At 38.2% G+C, this 27671-nt stretch overlaps 1 protein-coding gene across 1 annotated transcript in view; it reads left to right on the top strand.

The window, feature by feature from the left end:
- The window catches only part of LOC308668568 ((E2-independent) E3 ubiquitin-conjugating enzyme FATS), a gene marked incomplete at its 5' end in the record, with an annotated part of 195044 nt that extends 169177 nt beyond the window's left edge, over positions 1–25867 (top strand). Inside the window, 5 exons of the mRNA XM_081328573.1 lie at positions 3654–3847; positions 5279–5480; positions 23281–23344; positions 24676–24775; positions 25354–25867. Of these exons, the coding sequence (XP_081184699.1) occupies positions 3654–3847; positions 5279–5480; positions 23281–23344; positions 24676–24775; positions 25354–25392 (599 nt within the window). The 3' untranslated portion in view covers positions 25393–25867. The remainder of the gene's footprint in view (positions 1–3653; positions 3848–5278; positions 5481–23280; positions 23345–24675; positions 24776–25353) is intronic.
- Between the last annotated feature and the right edge of the window lie 1804 nt (positions 25868–27671).

The following is a 27671-nucleotide window of genomic DNA, read 5'->3' as shown; positions in this document are numbered from 1 at the left end:
GTAGAAATAACAAAAGCTTTGCTATTACTATAGCCAAAATATTGCAATTGAGTTTGGATTGAACAAATATGCCAATCTTACCATCAACCATGGAAACAAAGAAACCTGGAATCAAGATACCTTATGCAAATAATATCAAGAGCCTGGATGAAGAAAATCATTACAAATATCTGGCCATCCTTCAAGCTGACAACATCAAAGACACTGAAGTTAGGAAGATTAGTAGTGAATATATCATGAGAGTGAAGAATATATTGAAATCCAAACTCAGTGGAGGAAATACTATCAAGCAATTAACCCCTGGACAATTCCAGTCATTAGATACATAGCTGTAGTTGTGTACTGGACTCAAGCAGAACTAAATGCCCTGGATAAGAAGATCAGAAAAAACAATTACAAAGAAACATGTTTTTCATCCCCATAGCAGTATTGGCAGACTCTACTTACCAAGGAAAATAGATGGGCATGGAATGCTACAAGTACACCAGATGGTTGAAGGAGAAATAAAGATATTGGAAGAGTATCTGAAGTGAAGAAGCTGCATTAAAGGTAGTATACCATGAAGATTGACTGACTACTGGAGAGACCAAACTGGCCTAGAAGAAAGATCAGGCAAAGAACAGAAAATAGATATGGCAAGCAAAACATTACATGGCCAGTACATTAAAAAATAGTAGCAGGCAAAGCAAATAATAAGGGCTGGCAAATGGGTAAGAGCATGAAAGTTTAAGAAAAGAGAATGAGAGCTATTTCTGCCTGTGCAAAACTAAGCCTCAAGAACAAAAGCATACAGAGAATGCATTCCAGAATTGAGAAGTCAGCAACAGACAGTAAATGCAGCCTCTGCAAAGAAGCTGAAGAAAATGGTTGACCATCTAGTTGGCTGCTGCAAGAAGACTAAACAGACTGACTACAAACAGCAGCATGACAAAAAAGCAACAATGGTGCATTGGAAGAACTGGAAGAAATACCATTTGCCTGCAAGCAATAATTAGTGGGACCACAAAATAATCCAAGCAATAACCAATAAAGTATTTGGTACTGTTCCCAAAAAAAGGTGCAGAAAACATAGTTTGCTTATTTGCTGGTCTGAAAAAGTTTCCAGCATGCACAAAAATAACTTCTTTGCTGAAGCTGAATCTTTGAAACAATGTGCTAGGTTTATTGTCAGTGTGGCAAGAAAGGGGCACCAAGGATGCTTTATTTCTTATTCTAATTAAATTTTTAGTGAGAGGTTCATACAGTATTTTGTAAATGGCTATTTGAATTTCAGATACAACACTATCTCTGAATTAATAAATTAAGCAAGAAAATGGTGATCATAAAAGAACAGATAATCAAGATAATAAATAATGAAAACAATTTGAAAATCTGACTAGATTAATTTATAATGAATTGGTATCATGTTTTAATATTTATTTTATTAGTTTCTCATCTATTAGTAATAGCACGTTAGGGGGTATAATTGCCAGAGAGAGAATAATCCAGAATATAAATCATCATTATATCCATCATAAGTGAAGCAGCTCAAGTTAGATTGAAACATTCCAGTGGTGGGATTCAGCCAGTTCGGCAGAACCCGTAGCTAATTTTTTGTTGCCCAGACCCAGAATGGACTTCTGGAAACGGCATCCACCCAGAGAACTGGTTGTTCACATAGTTGAATCCCACCACTGAAACATTCCATATATGATGTTAAGAGTAGAAATGTGTAGTTGGTCTAGAAGTATGCCATGAACTCTGTTGAATTCTTTGAGGACTTTGGGAATGCTCCACCCCACTGACTAGCTCGCTGACTTTATAATAAATGAACATCAGCATCAAATGCAGGTTGTTAGCAGGTCTTTTCCGCTTCAAAAGTCACTCAAAACTTTGCATCTGACAGTTTGCTGATGAAAGTTGCACACAACATGGCACTTGCTTTTAAGAGGAGCTTTAGTGGAACTTAAAAGCTGGATAAAATGCTGTATGTTAAAGGATTAAAGTAAAATTATTTGCATCAAAATAAGTTGTTGCAATTTTCATTAGCTGTTACCTATATTAGAGGTTGCATATAAAGCCTTTAAGTTATAAGACTTTGCAAACATAAATCATTATAACAATTTACAGTTCAAAACAAACAAGAAGTGCCAGTCTAGTATATTGCCTAACTAATGTGAAATGGTTAGTAAAATAAATAGGACTTTTAGCAATTCTCACATTTTTTTCATTAGAAATGATTAAAAGTAGCTGCCAAGGGTATGAACTGCAAGCTGAATTTTCTGATTCAGATCTCTTCCTACAAGAATTTTATGAGGGGACCCAGCATTATTACTTCTTGGTTCTTTGGTTGGTTAGACTAGAGTATTTCAGCCACAAGGTGTCCCAGAATAGAAGGACGCAAGAATCTAAAATTAGTCCTGTTGGATTAAGTCCCATCATCATAGTTAGGAAGACTCAGCAGTGGATCCGACCAAGAGATAGAAGCACACGCCTCCCCCAGCAATTTATAACCTGAATTTTGAAAGTTAATTATTTCCTATATGAAGAAGTGCTTTCTTTCCTGCCTTGTATCTCCTTCCAAAGAGGTTCACTGGATAATGACCAGTCTGAATGTTCTGAAGAGCAGTGGAGAACTCATCACTGTCTCCATTCATACATGGTTTTATATATCCTGATAATGTACCACACTCCCACTGGACATCTTTCTTTCAGACTAGATAGTACCATAGAAAAGGCACTTAATGTGTCTTGTTGTTTTTTAATCTGCAGACCCGAACTGTATGCAGCAATCCATATATGAACATACCATAAGGACATTACAAGTGTTGACATTTTTATTTTCAGTCGCTTTCCTAATGATCCATAGCACGCAGTTAGCCTCTTTCACAGCTGCTGCATATAGAATTGGTATCTCCTGGGTGCTCGTCACCATAACACACCGTTTTTTTTCCTGGTTAGTTTCAGGCATCTCGGAAGTTAGAGGCTTTTTGCCCTAATCTATTTCACTTTAGACCTACTTGAACAGAACTGCATCTGCCATCAGGATGACTGTTCATCCCGTTTAAAGAGGTCTTTCTACAGCTATTCTGGAGAGGCTTAGAGATCAATAAAGTAACATGATAGCATCTACCTTTAGACTCGCTATTTAAAAGATGCAATATGCAGCATACAAAAAGGGTCTTGGGGAGGAAGAAAACAATAAAAAAGACAAATGGAAACTACACTTCTTATAATGGCTTGATGTCAATAGGCCTGAGTGAATGCTTTGAGGGGTGACTAGTAGAGTCTGGCCTCAGCAAGCAGATGGAAAATGACTTCTTCTATTGTCTCTCCTTTCTGGGCTCAGATATAACCTGAAAGGATTTTGAAATATACATTATATAGATTCTGTCTTTTCATTTTCTCCTGGTGTATAATTAGTTAAATACAATAAGCCTGGTGTACACCCAGATTTAGTGGATCTCCAGCTGAAGGAAAACTTTAGTAATACTCGTGCTTATTTATGAAACTTTGCATGATTTGACTTCTAGGGTTAAACAAGCACAACAGTCTACATTCTCTACTGTACATATTTCTTTTAGAGATGCCTCCTGGGTTTGAAAATATCTAGAAGTACCAAAAAACAAATTGGCTACCATCCCGTAATAAACAATCTTTTCTGTCTTTCTAAGGTGATTACAAATTATATGGGTCAGCCAGCCAGTCCAAAGAACATAAGATAAATGTGAAGAAAGACATGGTCAACAGGTTAACCACCTCTGCAGCCCATGAACCAGATGTTCCTCTTGAGAAATATGAAGCTTTCCAACATTTAGAGGTCTGCTTTGAGCCTGAGAAAATTCCTGCAAGCCTACTGACTCTCAGGGTAAAATATTCAAATTCCCTGATAACTCTTCACATTGATATGGTTATTTCCTTGGAAACCCACTAGGGTTAAAAAGACATTTACTGCTTCTATATTTTTTAAAAGCAGCAAATCAGTAGTTTTATGAATGTGCGCTTATTGCTGAGAAGCATTTTCCTTACATGATACATTGAGAACTGAATTTGGAAGTGACTTGTCTAGTATCCTGGTTTAAGCCATGCTATTATTTGCGTATATTGTATATTTTTTAACCATCTCCCTCATTATTTACAATTCTTATTAATCTGGTAATTCCCCTTAACTGCAGAAGATTATGTGAATTAATATCCTAGGATTTCTACACAACTAGCTCTGGAAAAATAGATCTCTTCCTCAAATTCATAATACTGAATATTTTTCAGAGGACAGAGCAATTATGTAAAGAGGACAGAAGCACATGGGGTTGCAGCCAGGATCTTCCCCCCTCTGAGTTTGGGGGGTGGGGGTGGGGTCTTTGGTTTTTTAATTATATTAAGCATATTTCAGTGTTTACATAATAATTCCTGTGTGTTTTAATCCTCAAAATAGCAGAAAATCAACTTATTTTCAGTAATAAGGGCTGAAGCAGACTCAGGGGATTATTTAATGTGTGGTCCTGGGAATCTGAGTAGTTCATCATGGTTTTAAAAATCACATGCAAAATATAGTCCATTCAAGTACTACACTTGCATAAGACATGCAAGATTGAATAAAGGATGGGGCTTTGTTTGCCCACCTGTTCCTCATGTCTTTACATACAGTATACTGGGCTCTCACCCAATCTAACTTTCTTGCAGTTCTGCAATGAATTTTTTACTTGCATTTACTGCAGGGAAAATATGCTGGTTATACACAGGTTTCTGTTCAAATTCCCAATGTAAATACTATTGGAACATAGGAAACTGAAGACATTTCACATCCTCTTCCGTCCTTTATTACTGCATTCTTATTTTATTGTAAGCCAGCTGGAATTGCTTTGGATGGTGAGATGGGCAGCATATAAATTTAATAAATAAAATAATAAAATAAAATAAAATAAAATAAAATAAAAATAAAATAAAATAATAAAATAAAATAAAATAAAATAAAATAAAATAAAATAAAATAAAATAAAATAAAATAAAATAAAATAAAATAAAATAAAATAAAATAAAATAAAATACCCTAATAGGACAAAATGAACAAATATGATTAATATGTACATAGCACTGGTTATCTCCTCTGACACATGTGGTAAAAGCTATTACCCATTTGTTTAATGATGTTGCACAGTCTACATTGCCAAAAGATGCCTCATTACAGCCACTACATCTAGAGTTTCAGATGACTGATTTGAAAGAAAACTTCCTGATCCTTTCCTGGGACAATAGAAAATATCACTAATGGTATCCTTTTTATTTCTGCTTTTTTAAGGAGGCACTGGAAGTTCACAAGCCTCATTTTATTTCCCGCTCACAAGAACGATTAAAAAAAATTGAACACATAGTGCAACTGAGGAAAACACAACAAAGTGAAGATTTGGGTAAAAAACAAGGAACTGCTCTATCTTGCAAGCTTTCCTCCGCTTCCATTACAAGTAAGAAGAAACAATATACTGTTCCTCATCCATTGAGTGGTAAGTTGAGTTGTGTAAGCTCCATTAAGCCTACTGCAGAATTTGATAGCATGCATGCTACTCTTCACCATATTTTTGAAACTCTGCATCACTGCTTTCACAAATATCATGTTCATATTTACTTATTTGCTTTTCTTATGTATTGGCAAATCTAAATGATAGCAGTATTCAGTGTAATAGATGGACTGTAAAATCCCAGTTAAAAACAAAAATAAAATCCCAGTTTAAACAAAATCAAAATCAATAAGGGAGTTGCCTTGTATTGATGTATTAATCAGTAATCCCTTAAATTCTTTGCAACAAATTAATTTTGCTCTCCTTTTCCCACCCATTGTTCCCAAAAGGGGAAATTATTTTGCCTCACAGTATATTTTAGGATAGGATAGGCAGTATTGGTGCCTTTAGATTCCAGTGTGCTCAAGGAAATTTCCCTCTCCAGACCCATTTTAATTAGATTTTTCTGATTAAATGGAGGAGGAAATTCAGGCATCATCTGTATTGACAAAAATGTTGCTGGGACACACCCAAACCCATATGCTGTAGGCCCCATGAACACTGGTTGAACAGGAATGAATTAATTGTTGCAGTCCAGACATTTGTTTAGAAATAGGTCCATTTTCTTGGGGATAAGCAGGGCAATCAAGTCTATAGTGGGACTGAGGAGGAGCTCAAGAGACTCACAAGGATTTCCTTACCAGATGTGATTATAAGTGGGAATGATCCTGGGAGATAGGAGGAAGCTTATCAATGGTTTGATAAGAGGCAGCTCAGTCCACAGGTGGGGGAAAAGCATAGGAAACGTTTTAGAATACACCCTTCCTGATTATCTAGAAACCGGAAAAAGCAGAACAGAGAAATACATTAAACAAAATTCTGTTTAATGTAACCTTAAAATAAAATGTTCCCAGCTTTGCTTGTTGTCTGGACTACCTTGAAGGCTAACATCAATCTTGCAAAGTATTTCTTCCCTCCTTTCTTTTTAGTCTGTCTTAAATGCTTTTCAAATAGAAATACACCGAAGGCTGATTTACTAGAGAAGGTCCCTTCTAAAACACTTCCTGTGGGGACTGATCTATCTCTTAGCCAACCATTGCCTAGGCTGGAGATCTTCCTCCTGCCTCCTAAGGTCATTCCCACATACTATTACATGAGGTAAATCCCCCTCAGATCAATTGTTACACTGTGTTTGGCTTCATTCTCCAGGGCAACCATTTTGTGAGTGTCTATAACATTGTTCTAAAATTCCAGATATCTGCATGGCCCAGTAAAAATTTTTGTCCCTAGCATATTTGGACAAACTAACTATCTTTAACACACCTACCTCTCTGTGTAAGTATTCACTTATGTGACTTCTAGTTTTAACTCCTGAAATTCTATTGTTGCTGGGTTAAATAAGACAAAAGACATGGATAAAAGGATGGCAAAAATGCTTGAATATTGAGTATTTGTTTCTTACATTTAGGAGCTCTATTATTTATGGTTTCATGTGGTGAGTCCTCAGTAGTTTTACATTAATTGATGTTGTTGCTTTAAGTTGTAACTGTTGTTTTTGAAAGCTTTTGGTTTGAAAGTTATTTACATGGATAGATTGTTCAGTGAAGAATAACCCACATGCTGGCTGGAGGTAATGGACGTTGAAGCCATATCAGGTCAAGCTGCTGATGGATTAGCTAGAAATCACCTTATAAGGGCATCTTGTCTCTGTTCAGTAGCTGAACCAATATGTTTCTGCCTTAGATGCTGTTCAGGTTGAAATATTCTGAAGGCTGATTTTAGCCAGGAACACTGGAGCTTTGTAGTATCTGTGGGCAAGCTGTTTTCCCATAGGAAGAAACTCTTATCTCATTGCTCCTTCCTGTTTCTCAGATTCTGCTTCCCTTAAGTCCTGTAAGGTACATACTGACATGTCAATATTCCATTTTCTCCTCAGCAGTCTTAGCAGAATCAATCCATGAGAAATTGCCAGTATCATCTTTCTCTATTGCAGGGGAATAGCTTTATGTAAATCAAGGCTTTTTCTATTATTATGGTTGGTTACACTGTCAGCCAGATGTTGAGACTGGATTTGGCACCTTTATCAGTGGTGGGATTCAAATATGTGAACAACCGGTTCTTTGTGTGGATCCCACTTCCAGTAGTCCATTCTGGGCCTGGGCAACAAAAAAATAGCTACCGGTTCTGCCAAAGTGGTACGAACTGGCTGAATCCCACCACTGACCTTTATCCACGTATCAAGTCTTTCCCAAGGACCTGAAAGAGGCAGATGTTGTTCTTTGATGGTGTTAGGTATTGCTTCAGGATAAATGGAATTAATAAATGGAATTAAATAAAAAATAAGCTGTTCCAACTAAAGCTGCCTCTTGCAATTGACTGATGGCGATTGTGTCAATGCCAATGGTGTTCAAATGGCGCTCCAGATGTTTTGAGATTGCACCCAAGGCACCTATTACTATTGCTACTGTGTTTGCTTTCTTTTGCCACAGCCATCCTATTTGCAGGTCTTTATATTTTGTGATTTTCTCCAGTTATTTCTCTTCTCTTTTGCTGTCTCCAACAGAACACCCAGAATTTTGTGTCTTTCTTATCAACAATTGTTGAATCTGGGGTGTTATGAGGCAGGTGCTGGTCTGCTTGCATTCTATATGTGATTGGCTGCATAAGGCCCAGTATAGATTTAAATAAAATATACTATTTCATTAGCTCAGGGAACCTTCGAGTTCTGTAGAACATTTTGTTTTGTAACAGTAAAGAAACTAGACAATAAAGAGGTGAAGCAAATGCTGGATCCTCCAGAGCAGGTCCCAGTTGGATCAAATGCAGTTACTTTAAATCTATTATTTCATAAAAAAAATAATGAACATATTAATTCAGACAGGCATGTTTGGACTGTTTGAGACTTTCTTCTTCTCTGTCTTTGCCTTTTGTGTGGGGGGATTGAATTGTTGCAGAATCTGAAACAACTAAGAGCAGGGCAGTTATTTTTGTTCCTTGTTTTCAGAAAATTATTCTCAAACTGTTTTTAAGAATAAGGGAGTGGAATTGGCAGTAGGGTGAAAATTCCCTAAGAATCTAGCTTCAGCATTTTTCTAGTTTCAAGTAGATTTGCACATCTTAAAATACCCCTCTTGTCCAAACAGAACATCCAGATAATCTATCTGGAGGACCATTCAGGCATTATTCCTATATCAGAAAATCATTACTGGGTGTCCCCTAGAGATAAACAAACCATCTCCAGGAAATCTGTAATACTGAAATGCCCCTTACATTTAAGGAGTAGATTGATTATTCTTTGTCATTTATTCTGTGGCCAGGACTATTGTTCTTAGAGAAATAGAAATGTCTTTGGCTAAAATATTAAATAAGCAAATACTGAAATTGTTCTTTAAAAAGAGAAAGTCTTGCTATTTTTCTGGTTTGCTGGATCTGTTGTGGCTTTCCCAAAATTGTAGGATGCTTCTACCTACTTCCTGGATGAATAACATTGGGTGATCTCCCTCAGTTGTCATGAACTGTGATGTCACAATAGAGTGATGCAAATTGGATTTAGCTAGGTGATAGTGTCCTGCAGACAGATTAAAGAGAATTCAAAGAAGAAAATGAGCAGCTTTGTAAGAAGCCTAAAACATAACCAAAAAATATGAAGACTGCTGAATACTAAACTAGGTGAATATTTCCATTAAGATTTCCTCTGTAACTTCACTATATGTGCAGGTTTGGATTCAGCTGCTACTTGTTTCAGGCATATCAGTTCTGCTAAGTAAAAGTCATGCTTATGATAAGAATTTAAACATACATTTCTAGTTTGGCTCACAAAAGTTTTTGATGGAGCTTACAGTGTAGTGGAAATATCTAAACTAGATAATCGAAATGTTTGTCCCTTAAGAATTATGTTCCTGAAAATGCTGGGAAATAGCAACATGTTTTAAATAATTTATAATGAAAAGCAAACACTTTTAAATTAAAAATGATTCTGCATAGCACAAGACTATATCATAAAGGAAATAATTAAATCATGGTACCATCTTCCATATAGTTTAAAAAGCATCAGTAAACTATTCCTTTGCTTCACTAATAATATCTGTCAGAAGAAATCTGTTTGGGCAGGAAAGGGCAACATTAATATATGAATTAATCTCTCAGATTTATTTGTGTAAAATTAATCTTGTCAGATTAATTAGTCTAAAAACCAACCGTATCAGCTGAATGACCCTCCCAGTCCATTCATAAATGCAGTGTAGGATTTAGCTGCATGGAAGCAATGCCATGTAATTCAGGTTTAAGCGTAAGATCAGAACACATTTTTTTGGTTCATGTTGTCTTTGGACTATGGTTATAGGCATAAAAGATGAGTTTCTATAACTGAATAGTAATTTAACAAATCATGCTACATCCCTAGAAAAATTGGGAGTTGTTTGTTAAGATTCAAACCAATATGGAATGGAATCCTTAGATTTGAAGAAAAATTCATTATATTTGTTCCTCTATAATGATAATATTATTCCATAATACAATTTCAGTAATTTTCTGAGAATTCATTCCCCCCCATCTCTCTCTCTCTCTCTCTCTCTCTCTCTCTCTCTCTCTCTCTCTCTCTCTCTCTCTCTCTCTCTCTCTCTCTCTCTCTCTCTCTGTGTGTGTGTGTGTGTGTGTACGCGCGCACACGTGTGTATGTTATGGGTATTTACATTATAGGAAATGTCTTTTGCAAAATACATTTTCTGGCTTATATATTTGGTTAGATTCAAATTGCTTTATGAAGGATTGGTATATGTTTGGTTGGATTATCTTTGTATTTATATATTTCATTAAATTGTCTGTGTGCCTTTTAGTCTGTTTACAGTGCTCTTGATTTCTGAAACTAACATTTATACAAACTAAGAAATAAAACTCATTAAGGAGTATAACCCTGCATCTAAACCTAACAAAAGAAACCTTTATGGCAATTTCTGGGTTTGCACAGTGTGATGCAGAGGTTAAAACACAGATTTGTTTGAATGCAAGGAGACAGGATGTCTAAAGGAAGAAATGAACAGAAGATGATTCAGGATCTCTTGAATTCCCCATCATTCTAACAGTAGCGGCAATGTTTTAACTTTTCCCACTAAATTAGACTGCTGAAATGGGAGGGAAAAAGTTAAGGAAAATAGGAGTTGAATTTGCCTTCAGCATAATGAGGTCAGTTCAATTCTATGTACTTCCACACTACAGTTTTCACCAACAATTCTTCATAAAGCAATTTAAATCTAATTTTCACTTCTTCTGACTGCAAAACACAGAATGTTCAGGGACCAACATAAACCAACAACTAAGTGCTCATACCCAGCTAGCCAGTAACAGAATACTCCAAAATCTAATTCAGTCAGTGCCACAATCCACGAGGTATTTCAGGTTGTGGAGCCACAAACATCCCTATGACATTTCATAGAAAATGGATATAAATACATCAGAAGCATCTCCCACATGCAGCCTTTCCCTCACATTTTCAGCTTTTGTTGAGTGTGCTTGTCTAATTATTTGGAAATAAATTCCGAGCAGTTGCTGGGAAGGGCTGTAACGATGCTGTTCATTTAAAAGCCTCTTGCCAACTACAGTCTTGAAATGATAGCAAGCTGGCATTTTTTAATGAGAAATAAGGCACCAAGAGGTAAAATCTCCATTTATTTACACATAACTCTGATGACTACAGGCACATGTCCACGTAGTTTTCTTGGCAATAATATGGCATTGGCTTGCCAATGGATCTGTTTTCATTGTAGTCTAGGCCAGGGGTCCTCAACCTTGGCAACTTTAAGACTTGTGGACTTCCAGAATTCTGGAAGTTGAAGTCCACAAGTCTTAAAGTTGCCAAGGTTGAGGACCCCTGGCCGAGGCCTCTGATATTTGCTGTATTTCCCATATAGAAATACAAGATTTGATATTGCTTAGTTTTTCAAGATCATCCAGGCTCAACTCAAAGCTGCTACATATACAATAAAGTTATTTATTTATATTCAGAGTTTATAAGCTGTTCTAATTGCTACATACAATTCCCTTAATCAAATACATATTTTTAATAATTTCACTTGTTATAAATGTTTTAATTTATAAAATTTCTTTTATAAACATAATATTTATACATATAAATCTTAACTGATTAACTGTAAGAACCAATGAACAAATAGTCCTTTTCTATATTCATATTTAAACCTTAGTTTGTTTATTGCAATTCTGCCTTGACTGAAACGCAAAACAAGAGCGCCCAGCGCTCCTGCTTCAACAACCATGTGGGACCTGTTGGACTGAAGAATCACGACTGGACCAAAACATTCATGCAGTTTCATACCAGAGGGGAAATTCTGAAGTCTCCCTAATCCAATCAAATTCCACAATTGCTCTATTGTGATTCTTGATGGTCTGGAAAGAGTACTGCCTGCAGGTTTAAATACACGTGCAGACTAGTTTCACAGAATGATAGAGTTGAAAGGGACTATAGTGATCATCCAGTTCAAACTTCTTTTCAGTGCATGATTAACATTCCTTTGCCAGTTGACCAACCTCTGTTTTAAGACCTCTAATGAAAAACTCACTACATCATGTGGCAGCTTGTTCCACTGGCTGACAGTGCATACAATCTGGCCTGTAGCGCTTACCTGCTTCCTGATAGTTTTAACCTCTTGGTTCTGATTGTGCCTTCTGGAGAATAGAGGATAAGTCTATTTCATCTTCTGTGTGACAGTCCTTAAGATATTTGATATTTGCTATCATTTTTCTCATTCTCCAGAAAGGATAAATAATCTGTCATTGGAAAAAAAACTTTACTTTTGAGGAAAGAAGAGTAAATGACACAATTTGGAATATTTTTAATGCAAAAACTCATAGCTTCTTACATTAAAAGGAAACAACATCTATTTTGTTGTGCTTGACTTTGTAACTTCAGTAAATCCTTGTTCATTTGTAATTCAGCAGAAGACAGAGGAGTAGTCACTGAATCTTTATTTCTCCGCTGATGGAATGTGGCAGGAGAAATCCCTACAGGAAAGAGTTTCAAGGTGCCCCTGCTATAGTTACAAATTGACAGAATTTTAGAGATGATTCACCTTCTGTTTCAAATAGTCTATTGCTAACTCTTAGATTAAGCAAAGGCAGATACAGTACTGGGAAAGTCACTTCTTTGTCCCCTTTATTCCTGCAGTCGACTAATCCCCTCAATTGGGAAAAATGTTATTGTTTATCCTGCTACCATTGTAAGCAGGGCATAAAGAAAACGATGCAAGGAATAATGGCTTAGATCTTAAAGAAAAATATATCATAGGAATTTTTAGTGTTTTCCTTGCCTTTCTCCCTAATGGTTCTCTAGATAAAGTGTAAATATATTTTAGAATTCAGTCTCTATTGATTGGTTGATCAATTGATTAATTATGGGCCGTCAGATTATGTTCAACTTTTAGTAACTACATGGATAGATTTTATCCATGAAAATCCAAAGCTTCATATGGCTTGGGGCCAGGTTATTTGAAGGGCTGTCTTTTCTCAGTTACATCTACTGACCCCACCAGAATGAGAAGACAGGGTATGTTAGAGGTCACCTCTCTTAAGGAGGTTCATCTAGTGGGACCAGGAAGAAGGGCCTTCTCTGGTGGTTCCCTCCCTGTGGAGCATCATCCCCACAGAGAAGATTGACGCTCACTTTGATATTCATTTGAAAGAACCTGAAGGGGTGGTTTTGCCAGGTCCCACCAAGTGGGTTGTTTGATTGTTGTCACAAAATGAATTGTTCTTAGATTAATTGCAAAGCTAGAAAATCCACATTTTGAAAGTCTTTTTAAAAGAACAACTAATTCTCCTGCACTATGACTGAAGATAATATTTCTGTCACTGAATATCTTTATTAATCACCCAAAGAAAAATAGCCTACCATCTCTCCTGAATGATAAATACCTTTACATTAACTTTTGCCCATACTTTAATGGTTGCCATCTTATTTGTGCGACCTTAAAATATTCTAGAGAGTATTTTAAATACCCTTGGGGCATGGGGGAGGCTCCTGAGCCCAGCAGCTCTTCCAAGGGGGGCAGGAAGAGAGTGGGGAGGGGCTGTGTTGGGATTGGGGCTCCTTGTGCCTTCCGCTGCCTGCCTGCGCTCTTGTGCCGCAGATGCCGTGGCTCCACTTGCCTGGCAGGGTGGGGACATGCTTGTGCACGGGGATGCACCTGGGGCTGCTGCCTCGCTTTCCATGCTATGCTGTGCTGTGGCTGGGCTGGACTGGGTATGAAGCCTTCACACCGCTTCTTCCCCTGCGGACATCGGGAGTGCCCACTCCACCTACCGCTTGTCCCGGGGCAGCTGCTGCTGTCTGGTGCTCTCCAGCCCATTGCCGGCCAGCCAGGTGCACCCGGATACCTCTCTTCAGGCTCCCTTGGCCTCTCTCCCCCCTCCAGGCTGGGGCTGGTCAGATTCCCCCCGTGGGCAGCGCTGCGCCTGTCCCCGGCCAGCCCTCCTTCTCCATCCTCCTGCTCCTTCTGCAGACAGACCGCGGCTTACCAAGCTGGGCAGCGCCTCTCCCCGCACGTGTCCTCAGGCGGAGGAGCTGGGCAGCTGCGACATCGAGCTGGCCATGCACACCCTGGCCATGCCCACCCAGTCTGCCATGACCACAATAGCCACACCCACCCAGTGGGCCACACCCACCTGGCACCTGGCAATACATAAGTGGGTTTTGGGTTGCGGTTTGGGCACTTGGTCTCTAAAAGGTTCACCACCACTGCCATAGAAGCTTGAAGTTGAATATGCCGATGATACCCAACTTTTCTTTTCGACCCCAAACCACCCCAGTGATGCCCTCGCTGTGATGTCCCGTTGCCTAGAGGCGGTTCGGGTCTGGATGGGGAGGAACAGACTTCAACTCAACCCTGACAAGACTGAGTGGCTGTGCATTCCGGCATCCCGGGACATTCAAAATGTTCCATCTCTTTCTATGGGGGGTGAGCTCTTACCCCCCGTGGATAGGGCTCGCAACTTGGGAGTCCTCCTAGATTCACGGCTTACCCTGGAAGATCATATAGTGGCCGTGACTAGGGGGGCTTTCGCCCAGGTTCGCCTGGTGCGCCAGTTGCGGCCCTATCTGGACCGGGATGCCCTGTGTACGGTCACTCATGCGCTCGTGACCTCTCGCCTTGACTACTGTAATGCTCTCTACATGGGGCTTCCCTTGAAGACCACTCGGAGGCTCCAACTGGTACAGAATGTGGCCGCGAGAGTTGTCTTGGGAGTTTCCCGGTACTCCCATGTTACACCTTTGCTCCGCGAGCTGCATTGGTTACCAGTTGTCTTCCGGGTGAGGTTCAAGGTCTTGGTTATGATCTTTAAGTCCTTACATGGCATGGGTCCGGGTTACCTCAGGGACCACCTGCTGCCGGCGTCAACTCCCTTCCGCCCTGTGCGTTCCCACAGAGAGGGCCTCCTCAGGGTGCCTCCGGTCAGGGAATGCCGACTGGCGGCCCCCAGGGGGAGGGCCTTCTCTGTGGGCGCTTCGGCATTATGGAATCAACTGCCGGTGGAGCTCCGGATGTCATCAGACCTCCGAACCTTCCGCCGCGGCCTGAAGACCCACTTATTTGAATTAGCTGGTCTGGCCTGATGGGGGAATATGGGTTTTAAATTGTTGTTCTTAGTATTGTATTATTGTTTTTTTAACTGGGCATTGGTTTAATCTTTTTTAACTTTTGTATTGTTATTTATATATGCCCTGTGAACCGCCCTGAGTCCCTAGGGAGAAGGGCGGTATACAAATTAAATAAAACCTAAACCTAAACCTAAACCTAAGTTCACTCAGAAACAATTATGCTAGTGCAAACATGAAATTACAGTTTAACATTATACATCACATTTTCTCATGTAGGTAAAGAGACTTATGTTCATATGATCTGAACTCTTTCAGATGCAGCTTAATCAATTTAAGTTATTTCATTATTGTCTTTTTCATTTTTCCATTTTCCAACCTGACTTTTAAAGGCCAAATCATGACCTAAATACTGTTGAGATTTTGAGTGATTTTAAAAACATGCACATATTTGTTCTTGTCATTTTCTTTTCCCAAAGCCTCTTTTAGGTTGTTCTTTTTTATATTCAGTTTGGCTGCTCAGCTGGGATATGAGAACCAATGGTTTCATGATTTGACTTCTACTATGCCTGCTGAGCAGAAAAAAAAAGACCTTGAAATCATCTCTCCTCTCAGAGTTATCTTGGAAACAAATATTCTGCTGCAGAAATATTAAACCTTAGTAGCAAAGTTTTAGTTGTAAAAATGTGGATCATGAAAGTGAAGGCACTTAAACCCATGGGTAAGATTAACCATTTAGGAAATAGAGATAATATGAATTCTCTAGCTATTCCTTTCCTTGTATCAATTTTGATTACAACTTAGAAAAACTATAAGGAGAGAGCCAAAAAAAATGAGTTGTCTGCAAGTTTCTTGATCCATAGGGAGTTGTATGTTTATTTAAACATGTGAAAAACAGAAAAAATTAGAGGATATAATGATGTGATAGAAATTGGCTCACTGCATATACTGAACATTTTTTTAACAAAACGAAACAAACCTATAGAGTTTCAGCACTGAACTTTTGTTACTATGTAAATCAATTTATATCTGATAAAATGAATAGAACAATAAAGCTTGAAGAGGCCATTTTCAACAAATTGAGTCTAGTCCCCTTACTTACTACAGGAATCTGTATTTCTTATTCCAGGTTGTTATTGCAGCTTTTGCTTGAAAATATCCAAGAAAAGGGAAGAGCGCAAGAGCTCCTTACATAATTGCTTCCTGGTCAAAAAGCTCTTACAGTTAGGAATGTAATTTTTGTTACATTCCTTTGGAATGTGCTTCCCTGTAATATCATTAATAAAATTGTTTTTAACATTAAAAGCGGTGTTAAAGTGGGATCAGACCATTATATCTGGAAGGACAGAATAGGCCATAGTCTGTAATCTGATACCATTTCAGCATGTCTGAATTTTCTCCATGACGATCCATTTTCAACAGAGCACCCATCATTACCGTAATGGATGCTAGTTGTCCTCTTTTTCCTCCTCTTTCTACCAATCCCAGCATTAGAGCTTTCTCTGGAAAGCTAGGTATCTGCTAGGTAATCTATGGATAGGATAATTTGAGCCTTGTAATCTATGCCTCAAATGAGAACTTTGCGGGGTTTTTTGTCAGTGATTCATTGATTTATTTTCTTGGCTGACAATGATATTCTCAAGAGTCTTCTTTAATACCAAAGTTCAAAAGCCACAACACAATACTATCTTGCTTGTCTAGCTTTCACTTCCATAATGCAGGGGTCCTCAACCTTGGCAACTTTAAGACTTGTGGACTTCAACTCCCAGAATTCCTCAGCCAGCCATGGGAGGTGAAGTCCACGAGTCATAAAAGAGCCAAGGTTGCCTACCCCTGCCATAGGCTTTGCCAAACCCAGCTGACCTTCACTGTCTTCTGCCTGCTGCTGCTGAAGTGCACCTGGCCTGACTATGTGAGGCAGTTGCTGACTATGCACCTGGCCTGACTATGTGAGGCAGTTGCCAGGGCTTCTTCCCAAAGCCACTCATGCTACTGTCCAATGGTGTGCACTATTCTGCAAATAGGATGCTTTTGAACACTTTTAGAAAACTTCTGAGGATTTCTGAAGCATCATGAAAATGAGATATCTGCCAGTCTCCAGTTTGCCTGTTCTCATGCCATTTTTTCCTGGTCTCTTTGAGCTTGTGCCATAACTTGCACTGCAATCTCTCTTCCCCCCCCCCCAACCAGACACAGAAACACTTCTTGCCTGGGACTCCCTCCACTTCCAGTTTAACAATTCCTGCATCTGGAATTACAACAGCAATGGGGAATGCCAGGACTCCTGTTGCCAAGCAATACAATCCCAGGACTCCTGTTGCCAAGCAATATGATCCCTTTATAGTCACATCATGTAATGAGAGAAATCCTGGTCCCATTTGTGATTGTAAATCGAGGACTATCTGTATTCTATAAAACACAGGGGACAGGGCAAAAATTAAATCTAATGTGGTTTAAATCTAATTATGGTTAAATTAATGAAACAATTACTTTGATCACACCTCATGTATTTAATAATTTTCTCTTCTGTCATATTAAAAAATGACAGTTCAGTGGCAACTTGGAAAATGTTAAACTGATAAATTGTGCATCTCAATTCGACTGCAACCTGTTCCCTTTGACAAAGCAGTTTTCACACATCCCCTTCTTTGCTTCCAGGTTGGTTGAGTTCTTTTAATTGTCAGGACCAACAGCTTCAGATATTGCACTGCCTGAGGAGAAAGGAGAAAATGTCCCCTTTTATTCTTCAGCAGTGGTGAAGCATCAAGTCTGAAGCTGCAGGTCAACTGAGAATGTAGGTCAAACTATATAGCATACAGCCCTCTCCACAGAATCCTTCTCCTACACAGCTGGTAGTCTGACTCCATGCAAAGGCCTGGTCAGCCATATTAATTGCTCTCTGGAAACCAAGAGGAACTAGAAGGCTGAGATAGGCTTAGATTTCTTGCATGTTTCCTGGCTTTAATCCTCAAGCACTGTCTCCTTATAATTATGCTAAATTGATGCACGTAGTCAGCCTTCAGAGACTTCTTGGCAAGTGAGCTTGCACAGAAGCTTTCTTGATACTGCAGTAAAGATGATGGCTGCTTTTTCTAAGCATGAATAAACTGGATTCAGGTGGGCATTTTTCATGGTAATGCTGCCTCAGCTGCAATTCCAGAGTTGCTGTGATACCAAAACAAAGAACGGTGAAGATTATTCCCTATCCGTTTCAATGTGAAATAGGATCTTGAATGAGAATAAAAAAGCATTAGATCCCATGTGAATTATTGGTGGAGTTCCTATTTACCTATTCTATTCCTAAGATGCTCATTAGTTGTACTTGTATTATATGCAAGAGACACCAATATTTTTTAGAAAGGGCTGTTATACCTGATGTTATCATCAATCCACATTTATGCCAAACAATATGAAACTCATTAACCTCTGTGTTGTATAATTTTAATGTTTCATTTCAAGAAAACTAATTAATGTAAGACAAACTACTTGCTGTGGACAATCCTGAACAAATTAGAGATCCCGCTGTGATGAGGGGAATAAAAATTATGTTGAAATAACTGGATTTAAATTTCAAAAACTATGATGTAATTATTTTAGTGGCAAGGAAACCAGCTATTTATAATACTTTAAATCTACATAATGAAGAGTCCTATGCTCTTAATATAAAAACATAATTTGTGAGTGATTGTGTAATGTGCAAAGTATATGTCTTTGTTATTTTATATGCTGACATAAGACCCCTCTCTCTTCCCAAATTACTTTTTCCCAAAAATCTTAGAGAATTGTAAAGCTGATGTCCATCTCTGCATCTAATACTTGTTTGTTTCTGTTGGCATTTTATAGATTTGTGTTACAGAGGGCTTCTGAAATCCATATTTTCACAAGTACTTAGAAATAAGAAAATTGACAGTCTCCCTTAGTGTTTTCAAGTAATTACTTCTGTGCTGGTTTGGAAGACATTCAGAGACACCCTTCAGTGGACTAATAATTGTTTAGAGCTTACATATACATTCTTTTTAGCAAAAGGAGCCAATTTTCTGTCTCTTCCCAATTTTTTTAATGCTTTAGGAAGGTTGCAAATGCTAACATCAGGATCTGGGATTAGTGGCTTTGAACAAAGCCTTTAGACATTTATTTCATCTGCAGTACTGTTTCATGTTTTGTTTGTATGGATTATGAATTCTCTTTTTTCTTAGAGTGTTTATATTTTACTATTTGTATTGCAAATGCTCCATTTACACAATATATAATAATTATCCTGATGATGCCAATATTGTTCAGTATAGAGTTCAGTATTTGTGTTACAAAAAGCTTTCCTCCGCCCTGAAAACTGTCCTATTTGTGCTGTTATTCAGGCATCTGAATACATCATAATACATCTTCATTACTGAAGGGCAATGCTTTTGTGACATTTTTTCTAAGGGAATGTTTTCCTTGTGCTGCAGATCAGATTCATCCATTTGGGTGCTCATTCAATTCTATTTCACACCTTGCTAACATTTCCTCATTTAGTTATCAGTTTTGAATCCCTGGAATGGGTTTCAAAAGCTTCCACTTAAAATCCAGAACTTCTTGGCTCTCCTCACTTCCCAGAAATCACTAGCAGCTGTTCCCTGCAAGATCTCAGATTGGGCCTGTATAGCTGGGAGAAGGTGGTCCTGTAAATTCTCAGGAACAAAGCCTCTCAGACCTCTATAAATTAATCCCAGCATTTTAAATTGCACTCAGAAACTTACCAGTAAGTGAATGCAGGGCCCACAGTTTTGCTATTGTTTGTTCCCAATTTCAGGAGCCAGAATATACAATATATGCAAGCAGTAGCATGCTGAACTAGTTGTAGTTTCTGAGTATTCTTCAAAGGCAGTTCCACATGAAGCACATTGTGATAATACAATAAGGTGGTGATGAGGTCGTGAATCACTGTAGTTGGGTCCTTTGCACCAGATTGGGTCAGAATTGGAACACTAACCAAAACCAGCCAAAGCCTGGTTTTAGCTTCTATCTTTTTAACAGAAGGGTATGAGTTCCGAAGGACCCGCAGATCATGAACCTGCCTGTTTCAAGGGTGGTGCCTGTCAATATAGATAACACTACCATTGACAGATAATCCCAGTATCTAAACAGTAATTCTGTTACTATTAGGGTTCAGCTTTAATCTTCCATTTAGACCAGGGGTTATGGTTAGGGTACCGGGCCGTGGCATGCCAGCAACTGGTCCGCACAAAAAAGCAAAGCCCCATCTGCGAGATGCAGGCAGGACACAAACCCACGCATCCTCTGGTCCATGGAAAAAACTCTCTTCACAGAACCAGTCTCTTTTGGGCACCTCTGGTGTAAAAAAACCCCATCCCATTCACTTAGAATTTTCAAGGGGTTTCACAAAAACACAAACATTTAAGAAACCACAGTTCAATACAATCTAAATGAATCAGACAGAGGCCAGGACGTTTCAAAAAAAAAATCCAGGAAAAACTATCCAGAAAAGTACCAGGATGCCCTTTGGAAGAGCTTCATCTTTTACTTCTTTTGGAAGGTGGCTGAAATTAACCACAATCCAATTTCCAGTGAAAAGCATTTCCAGAGAGATGACATTACTGCAGAGAAGCAGGATCTGCTTAGCCCATCATATTTCCCCAAGGCAGGGGAATCACCAGCTGCTTTTCCTGGCAAAATCAACCCTTTGGCATCCTATAAAAGAGTACCAACCAAATTAATTTCTCCTCTCTTACCACTGGAATCAGCTATGGAATCATTGTAAAATAGTGGCCCGCCCCCCATTTCCCAAAGTTGGTTCAGAATAATATCATAATCAATGGTATTAAAAGCTGCCCAAAAGGGACCATCCAGATTCTAAGAAAGATCATCCACTGGTATAACCAAAGTGGTCTCCACAACAGAAGAAGGGATGAATCCTGACTGACAAAATTACACACAATTCTTTCCATTTTGGGTAGTAGATAGTAGGTTCTTCACCATCTACTCAACAATAGAGGGAGGCAAGCTATTCTCCAAAGTGCCTGAAGGCAGGACAAGAAGCAACGGATGGAAACTAATCAAGGAGAGAAGCAACCTAGAACTAAGGAGAAACTTCCTGACAGTTAGAACAATTAACCAGTGGAACAACCTGCCTCCAGAAGCGGTGAATGCTCCAACACTGGAAGTTTTTAAGAAGAGACTGGACAGCCATTTGTCTGAAATGGTATAGGGTTTCCTGCCTGAGCAGGGGATTGGACTAGATGACCTCCAAGGTCCCTTCCAACTTTACTATTATGATTATGATTAATATTCACTAAAGAGAAGATTGGAGACTGGGCAACAGTTATCCAATATCTCTGGATACAGTGAGGATCTCTTAAAAAGGGGGGCTTACCACTTCCTCCTGCCTATCTACCTTTATAAATGTGATTGTTTATGAGAGGAAGACCCACTCCAAACAAATCTGAAACATTTGTGCATTGTAACAAAGTGGTATAGTCCTAAATTTTTTCAATTGGACTTAAGTAGGTGAATACAGGATGCTATCTAGATTATTAGGCAGACCTCTTAGGGATATATACACACAAATATTCTGTGCAACTTGGAAAATGAAGAAGGTGGGATGGGCCACAGTTGCTCTTGCAGAATTAAAAAAATATTTATCAAGGTAGAGTGGATAGTTGAGTGAATTAGATATGTCTATGTCTATGCACATATACAGTGTTTAAACCTCCAGGTAGATGCATCTCAGTGCTTTCTTTGGAAGTAAGCTGAGGGTGATTTGTAAGATTGAAAGAGGTCTATCTCTAAATCAGAGGTCCCCAACCTTTTGGGCACCAGGGACCGGCTACGTGGAGAGAGGTTTTTCTGCAGACCAGAGGGGGCATGGTTTTGTGTACTGCCTGCATCCCGTGGGTGGGGTTTTCCTTGTTTGTGTGAACTGATTGCTGGCATGCCGCAGCCTGGTACTGGTCCATGGACCTGGGGTTGGGGAACCCTGCTCTAAATGATCAGCAGATCAGTTCTGAGATCAGTTTTATCAAATAAATGCATATTTACTTTGTTATGCAACATTCAGAGAAAGGTGATTCAGAACATGTTAATCAAGGAGGGCTGTATTAAACTATTTCAGTTCTCCAGAATCAGTATTCTAAAACCTAACTCCTGGAATTAGAACTCATTAAAGAAAATCTGTATGAATTTTGCTTCCTTGATTGTGTGCTGCAGGCTTGGCAATAGGAAACACCTGGCAAGGAGGAGCTTGAAACCATGTTGAACAGCATCCTTACTAGTTGGTCTTTTGGAAAATCAGTGCTTTACAACTTCTCATGCCCAGCATGGTAGCCATTTTGCAAGAGCATCATAATGTGATCAGAATCCCAAATTGTGCCTACATTCAAAGATTTTAAGAATTCTCAGACAACAACTGTAAGATATTGTTATATGACTGAGATATATGGAGATATATAGAAAGCCAATATGGTGTAGTGCAGGGGTAGGCAACCTTGGCTCTTTTATGACTCATGGACTTCAACTCCCAAAATTCTCGAGCCAGCCATGCTGAGGGGAAAGGGAGAGTTTCCAAGTTGAGCCATGCTGGCTCAGGAATTCTGGGAGTTGAAGTCCACGAGTCATAAAAGAGCCAAGGTTGCCTACCCCTGGTGTAGTGGTTAAGGCACCAGGATAGATAGCAAGATATTGTGAATTCAAGTCCCACCTTAGCCATGAAAGACAGCTGGCTGACCTTGGGCCAGTCAGTCACTCCCAGCCCAACTCACTTCATAGGTTGTGTGGAGAATAGGAGGGGAAAGGTGTCTTAGATATGTTCATCACCCTGATTTATTTCTACAAATAATAAAAGCAGGATGTAAATAGTTAAAAATAAAATAAAACACCTTGCGATTCCTAATCATTTTTACAAGGCATAATGCTATTGTAAAATTTATGTTGGCATAAAATAGTGGTTGGATGTAGCAGTCTACCTAGAAAAGCTAAACTTGAATTACGAGAAATGGGAAGCAAAGCAGGAGTAAGTAAAGGGAGTGTTGTCTATAGCCCCCCCCATTCCCCTCTTCAAAGAAGCAGCTAGAATTTGTGTGATGCTGAATCAGAAAAATTGCCATTGTAGCTCTTGATGTATGCTAAAAGAAAAGCAAAACAGCCACTTGTCTCACTGAAGGTTGCTAAATTTACTAGTGCAATGTAACTTTTGTTTCTAATTATTAGATAACCTGTTCAAACCAAAAGAACGGTTCATTTCAGAAAAGGAGATGCATATGCGATCAAAAAGGTAGGAGCATCCTAAAGGGCATTGAGGTTTTTCCATCATGAACTTGATTCTTTTCCCTTCATTTTCTTCTTCATGAATTCTCAGGTTTGGTTTGATTTGCTTTATAGCTTTGATGCAAATTAAATCCACCCTGCAATCTTTTATTGCAGACATGTCAAACACAAGGCCCGGGGGCCAGATCCGGCCCGTAAAGTGGTTTCATGTGGCCCGCGAAGCCATCCTGGAAACAGTGAGGGAACGGCCCCCACTGCCTTGGCCCTGACCCAGAGACCCTCCTTCTTTCAGAGACCCTCAGATTTGTCCCACTCCTGCCCAGGCCCCCATAGGCACCCTTGATGCGAACGATGTAGAGCTGTCCACGCCCACCCAGTAGGCCATACACACTCTAGCCACGCCCACCCAGTAGGCCACGCCCACCCTGGCCATACCCACCCGGTCCCCTGAGGGCAACCGCAATGCTGATGCGGCCCTCAATGAAATTGAGTTTGACACCCCTGTTTTATTGTATGGCATATTGAATGTAATCATGGGACAGCCCAATAAACAATATTAATTTCTCGGGGTACAGTTTGTATTTTCTTAGTTTCATTTGAATGTGTATCACATCCATATTACTTTGCCTTTTGTTGGGCAGCTGATGGGATCAGAATACTCTTGGCTATGTTCTTAGACTGACTGGGAGATCATCTAAGCCACTGGCTGAGAAGATTCCTTTAGGTATCTTCAGTCAAAGTGCAAACAGCAGCTAGCATACCCAGAGCAAAAATATGATTTGATAATAGCCAATTTCTAAATACTTTCATGGGCAGTTGGGTGTTCCTGGCAGGTCTGCATTTTGTATCTCAAGATGGGGCAGAAAGGAGAAATGTGCATTGAGAAATGCTTCTCAGATAAGGCACGCATAAGAATTCTTTTTCACAAAAAATAAGATGAGAAGAACTGGATCCTTTATGCACCATTATTTATATTATATATATTTGGTTCTCCCCAAGAGTCATTTAAAAGGCGCAATTCAAAGACAGTATTACATTCTGAAAATGTTGACATATCTAGAATAGAATAGATACTATAACATAAACCACAATAGAGGACATTATGGTTTTACATTTTTAGTAGAATAACATAAGTAACTGAAATGATAGAATCTTATATTTTAAAACATGTAGATCTACTTATTTGCCTTATTGTTTTGAACAGTTTTCCTGCTGTGCTGTCTTAACATGCGGCATATTAGATATATTTTAAAAAAGCATATTTTGAAATGCATCTTCAGAAGCCAATTAAGAGCTGCATTCTAGAATGACTAAAGAATTACAGTATATTTGTTGCAGGATTTATAACAATCTTCCTGAAGTGAAGAAGAAACAAGAAGAGAAACAGAAACGGATAATCCTACAGAGCAATAGAAAGCGGGTCGAAATATTTAAAAAGGTAAAAGGTTTCCAATCAATTGTTACAATACAACCCTCCACCCATTATTATACAGCAAAACAGGAAGCTGAATCCTGAACATTCTCATAGCTGACCTACAGCTTTAGCATAGAAATTTCATATCCTACATTCCTCCATTTGAGCTTTGATCATCACTGGGGAACATAAACAAGATTACGAAATTATAGTGATATTTTGCCTATAAGTCTGAAATCTTATTTCCCCTAAGGGGCATGCTCAAATTTAATAATGGGCTCAAAAAATTATATGGAACACAGTTAAGTAAGATCCACAATTAGCCAGCTTTATAAAATTCATTTCTGAGGAAGCACTGAATAAAATAAATCTGTGCATCTCTAAAGAAAGCAGTCACATATAGGGAAGAAAATATGTTCGTAATAAGAATACATGGTTTCTGTTGTAGATATTATCTATTATGCTGTAATTATATCATGCATCATTATTTTTACGTTGTACATGTAATTGTTTATATTATTATTCCAAGACGTTCATCTTTGGCCCTTAAAATGTTTAGCATTACAGTTTTTATGTTTGCCTTTATGTTTGTTTTCTTTCAGCAATTATTGGACCAACTTCTTCAAAGAAATACAGAATGAATAAAGATTCCTGGATACAACACATCATTCTTCTTGGAACTCCAATGCCTTTGAAAATTAAAAAGCCATCTAAACGTAAAATGACCTTGAATCACAAAGCAACCTTATTTGTTTATAGACAAAGAAAATAGCTTTTTTTAAAAAAAAAAAAATATTAAGTAATTCTGGAAAGTTACTGGATTAGATTCCAGTGAGACAGCTTTAAAATGGTTTAATGCAGTTGTTAAGGTAAACACATTATTTATTTTTTGTCTTTTAAACCACAAAGTCAACTTTTAAATTATGACTGCAGAATATTTAAGCTTACCTACAATAAACATTAATATATGTATTCCATTTATACACTGCATCAAGTTTATAACTTTTTTTAAAAAGGGGGAAATTAATATAGCTGTTATTATGGTTAGAAACAAACCTATAATAGCAAGGCTGGCTGTTCATTTGAACCTCAAATTTAAATTAATGGCTAATATAACAGGCAAATATTCTAATTTATGAAGAACTATATTTCTGTTTTATATAATGAATGAGATACCAGTTTAAAATAATATTTAATATCCAGCTAATTATTATTTTCAAACATGTTATTTACTAAGCCATGTAATTTTGCCCATCTTTTGTTATATTTATTAGAAGTGATATATTTAAACTTGGTAATTTTGATCAGTCAGCATGAAAGATTATACAATTTAAAACAACTAATGTATGCTCCACAAATATTTCAAAGGATTTTTTGTATATTCAGTAATAAAGGAAGCTAAACTTTATTCAAATAAATAAAGCAGACCAAGTTCTACTAGTTTTATTACTCTCAAAGCTATTATTAAAAAGCAAAATAACACCCATACATTTCTATCAGAGTAATAGGCTTTACCTAGATCTCAGTGAGGAAATGCACATATAGGATTTTTTTCTTTGTTTCTATGTAACACATACACTGCTTCTTTATATGACAATGTATTCTACTTCCCTTCATAGTAGCAATACTGGTTGTCAACAAATCACAAGTATGTTGTTCAGTAATTACAACATTAATGAGCCTTGCAATTTTATTTCAGTAAAGCAGGACCAATCCATTTTACAACCTCCAGGATCCTTAATCCATTAGCTAAGCTTTAGGGCAATCAGATCTTAAGAGTTACCCAGAAGGTAGTATCAGCCATCTTAGACATCTTTTATTATTGATATTTGTGATCATCAGGATCAGCAGCTATCTGTGGCTGTTAAACCAGAAACTCTTTTACTTCTTGACCCTGTGTATTTTCTTGCTAACTGACCACCATTTCTAATACAAGTGACAGGACCTTCATCTGCATTCTCAAAATACTTGTAAGTTAAAATATTCAGATTAAAACCAATTTGAACTCTTTTTAAAAAGTGGAATGATATATACTCATGTTGTCTGGGTAATCAGAGTCCAGATCCACGTTTTCACGAAGTCAGAATATTTAAAGAGATTAGAAGGGGGGTGGGATAGGGATGGGCTTCCTTTTATGTTTTCTTATTTGCTTTACAGTATTTCTCTGTGTCCTAGATACTGAGCAGAAGAAAAATAAAGCAGTTAACCATGTGGTCATTAAATGAATCCATTATCCTGGATTGGCACTGCCTATATTCTTAGACAGCTTAAACATTCTTAGGTCCTTGATTAGGACTTGAATAATTAAGTTTTATAAATCTTCTATCCAAAGCTCAAATCCAAAATCCAAAAAGAAGACAAAAAGAACAAAAGAAAGACAAAAAGGAAAAATGTGTGCAAAACAAAATATCAAATATACACATAAAATGTCCTCCTGAGTACTGATAAATATATCTTAACAACAATAATTTCCTCCCCTTTTAAAACAGCCCCATAACCCCCCAAAAAATCATATCTATACTTGTCAAATTAGTATATTACATCAAAAACTACCACAGATGCAAAAATCCACCATTAATCAATTTAACCCACCATCCATTCACTGCAAAAAACAGACAAACAAAAAAACAGCCAACAGGTAATCCCAACAACAAAGCCAAACCTCAAAACCCTCCACTAACAATCTACCATTGTATTCAATTTGCAGAAAGCCCCACTGATGCCCCCCAATGTCCCCCAACCCACCACAACCATTGTCTCCAATCCATTCAGGATTGAATACCATACTCAACAGTAAAAATAACTCCGTCCAGTCTCTCATCTCCACTCCTCCCCAAAATTACAACTGGGATCTTTCCAAGCAACTGTATCCCACTCCCAAAAATCATAAGTCTCCACTGAGAATACCCCTGCAGCATCT

Source organism: Vipera berus (assembly GCF_964194415.1).
Source record: "Vipera berus genome assembly, chromosome: 5".
Classification (NCBI taxonomy): Eukaryota; Metazoa; Chordata; class Lepidosauria; order Squamata; family Viperidae; genus Vipera; species Vipera berus.
The sequence above is the reverse complement of the archived record's forward strand: the minus strand, read 5'-3'. Positions and strand labels throughout refer to the sequence as shown.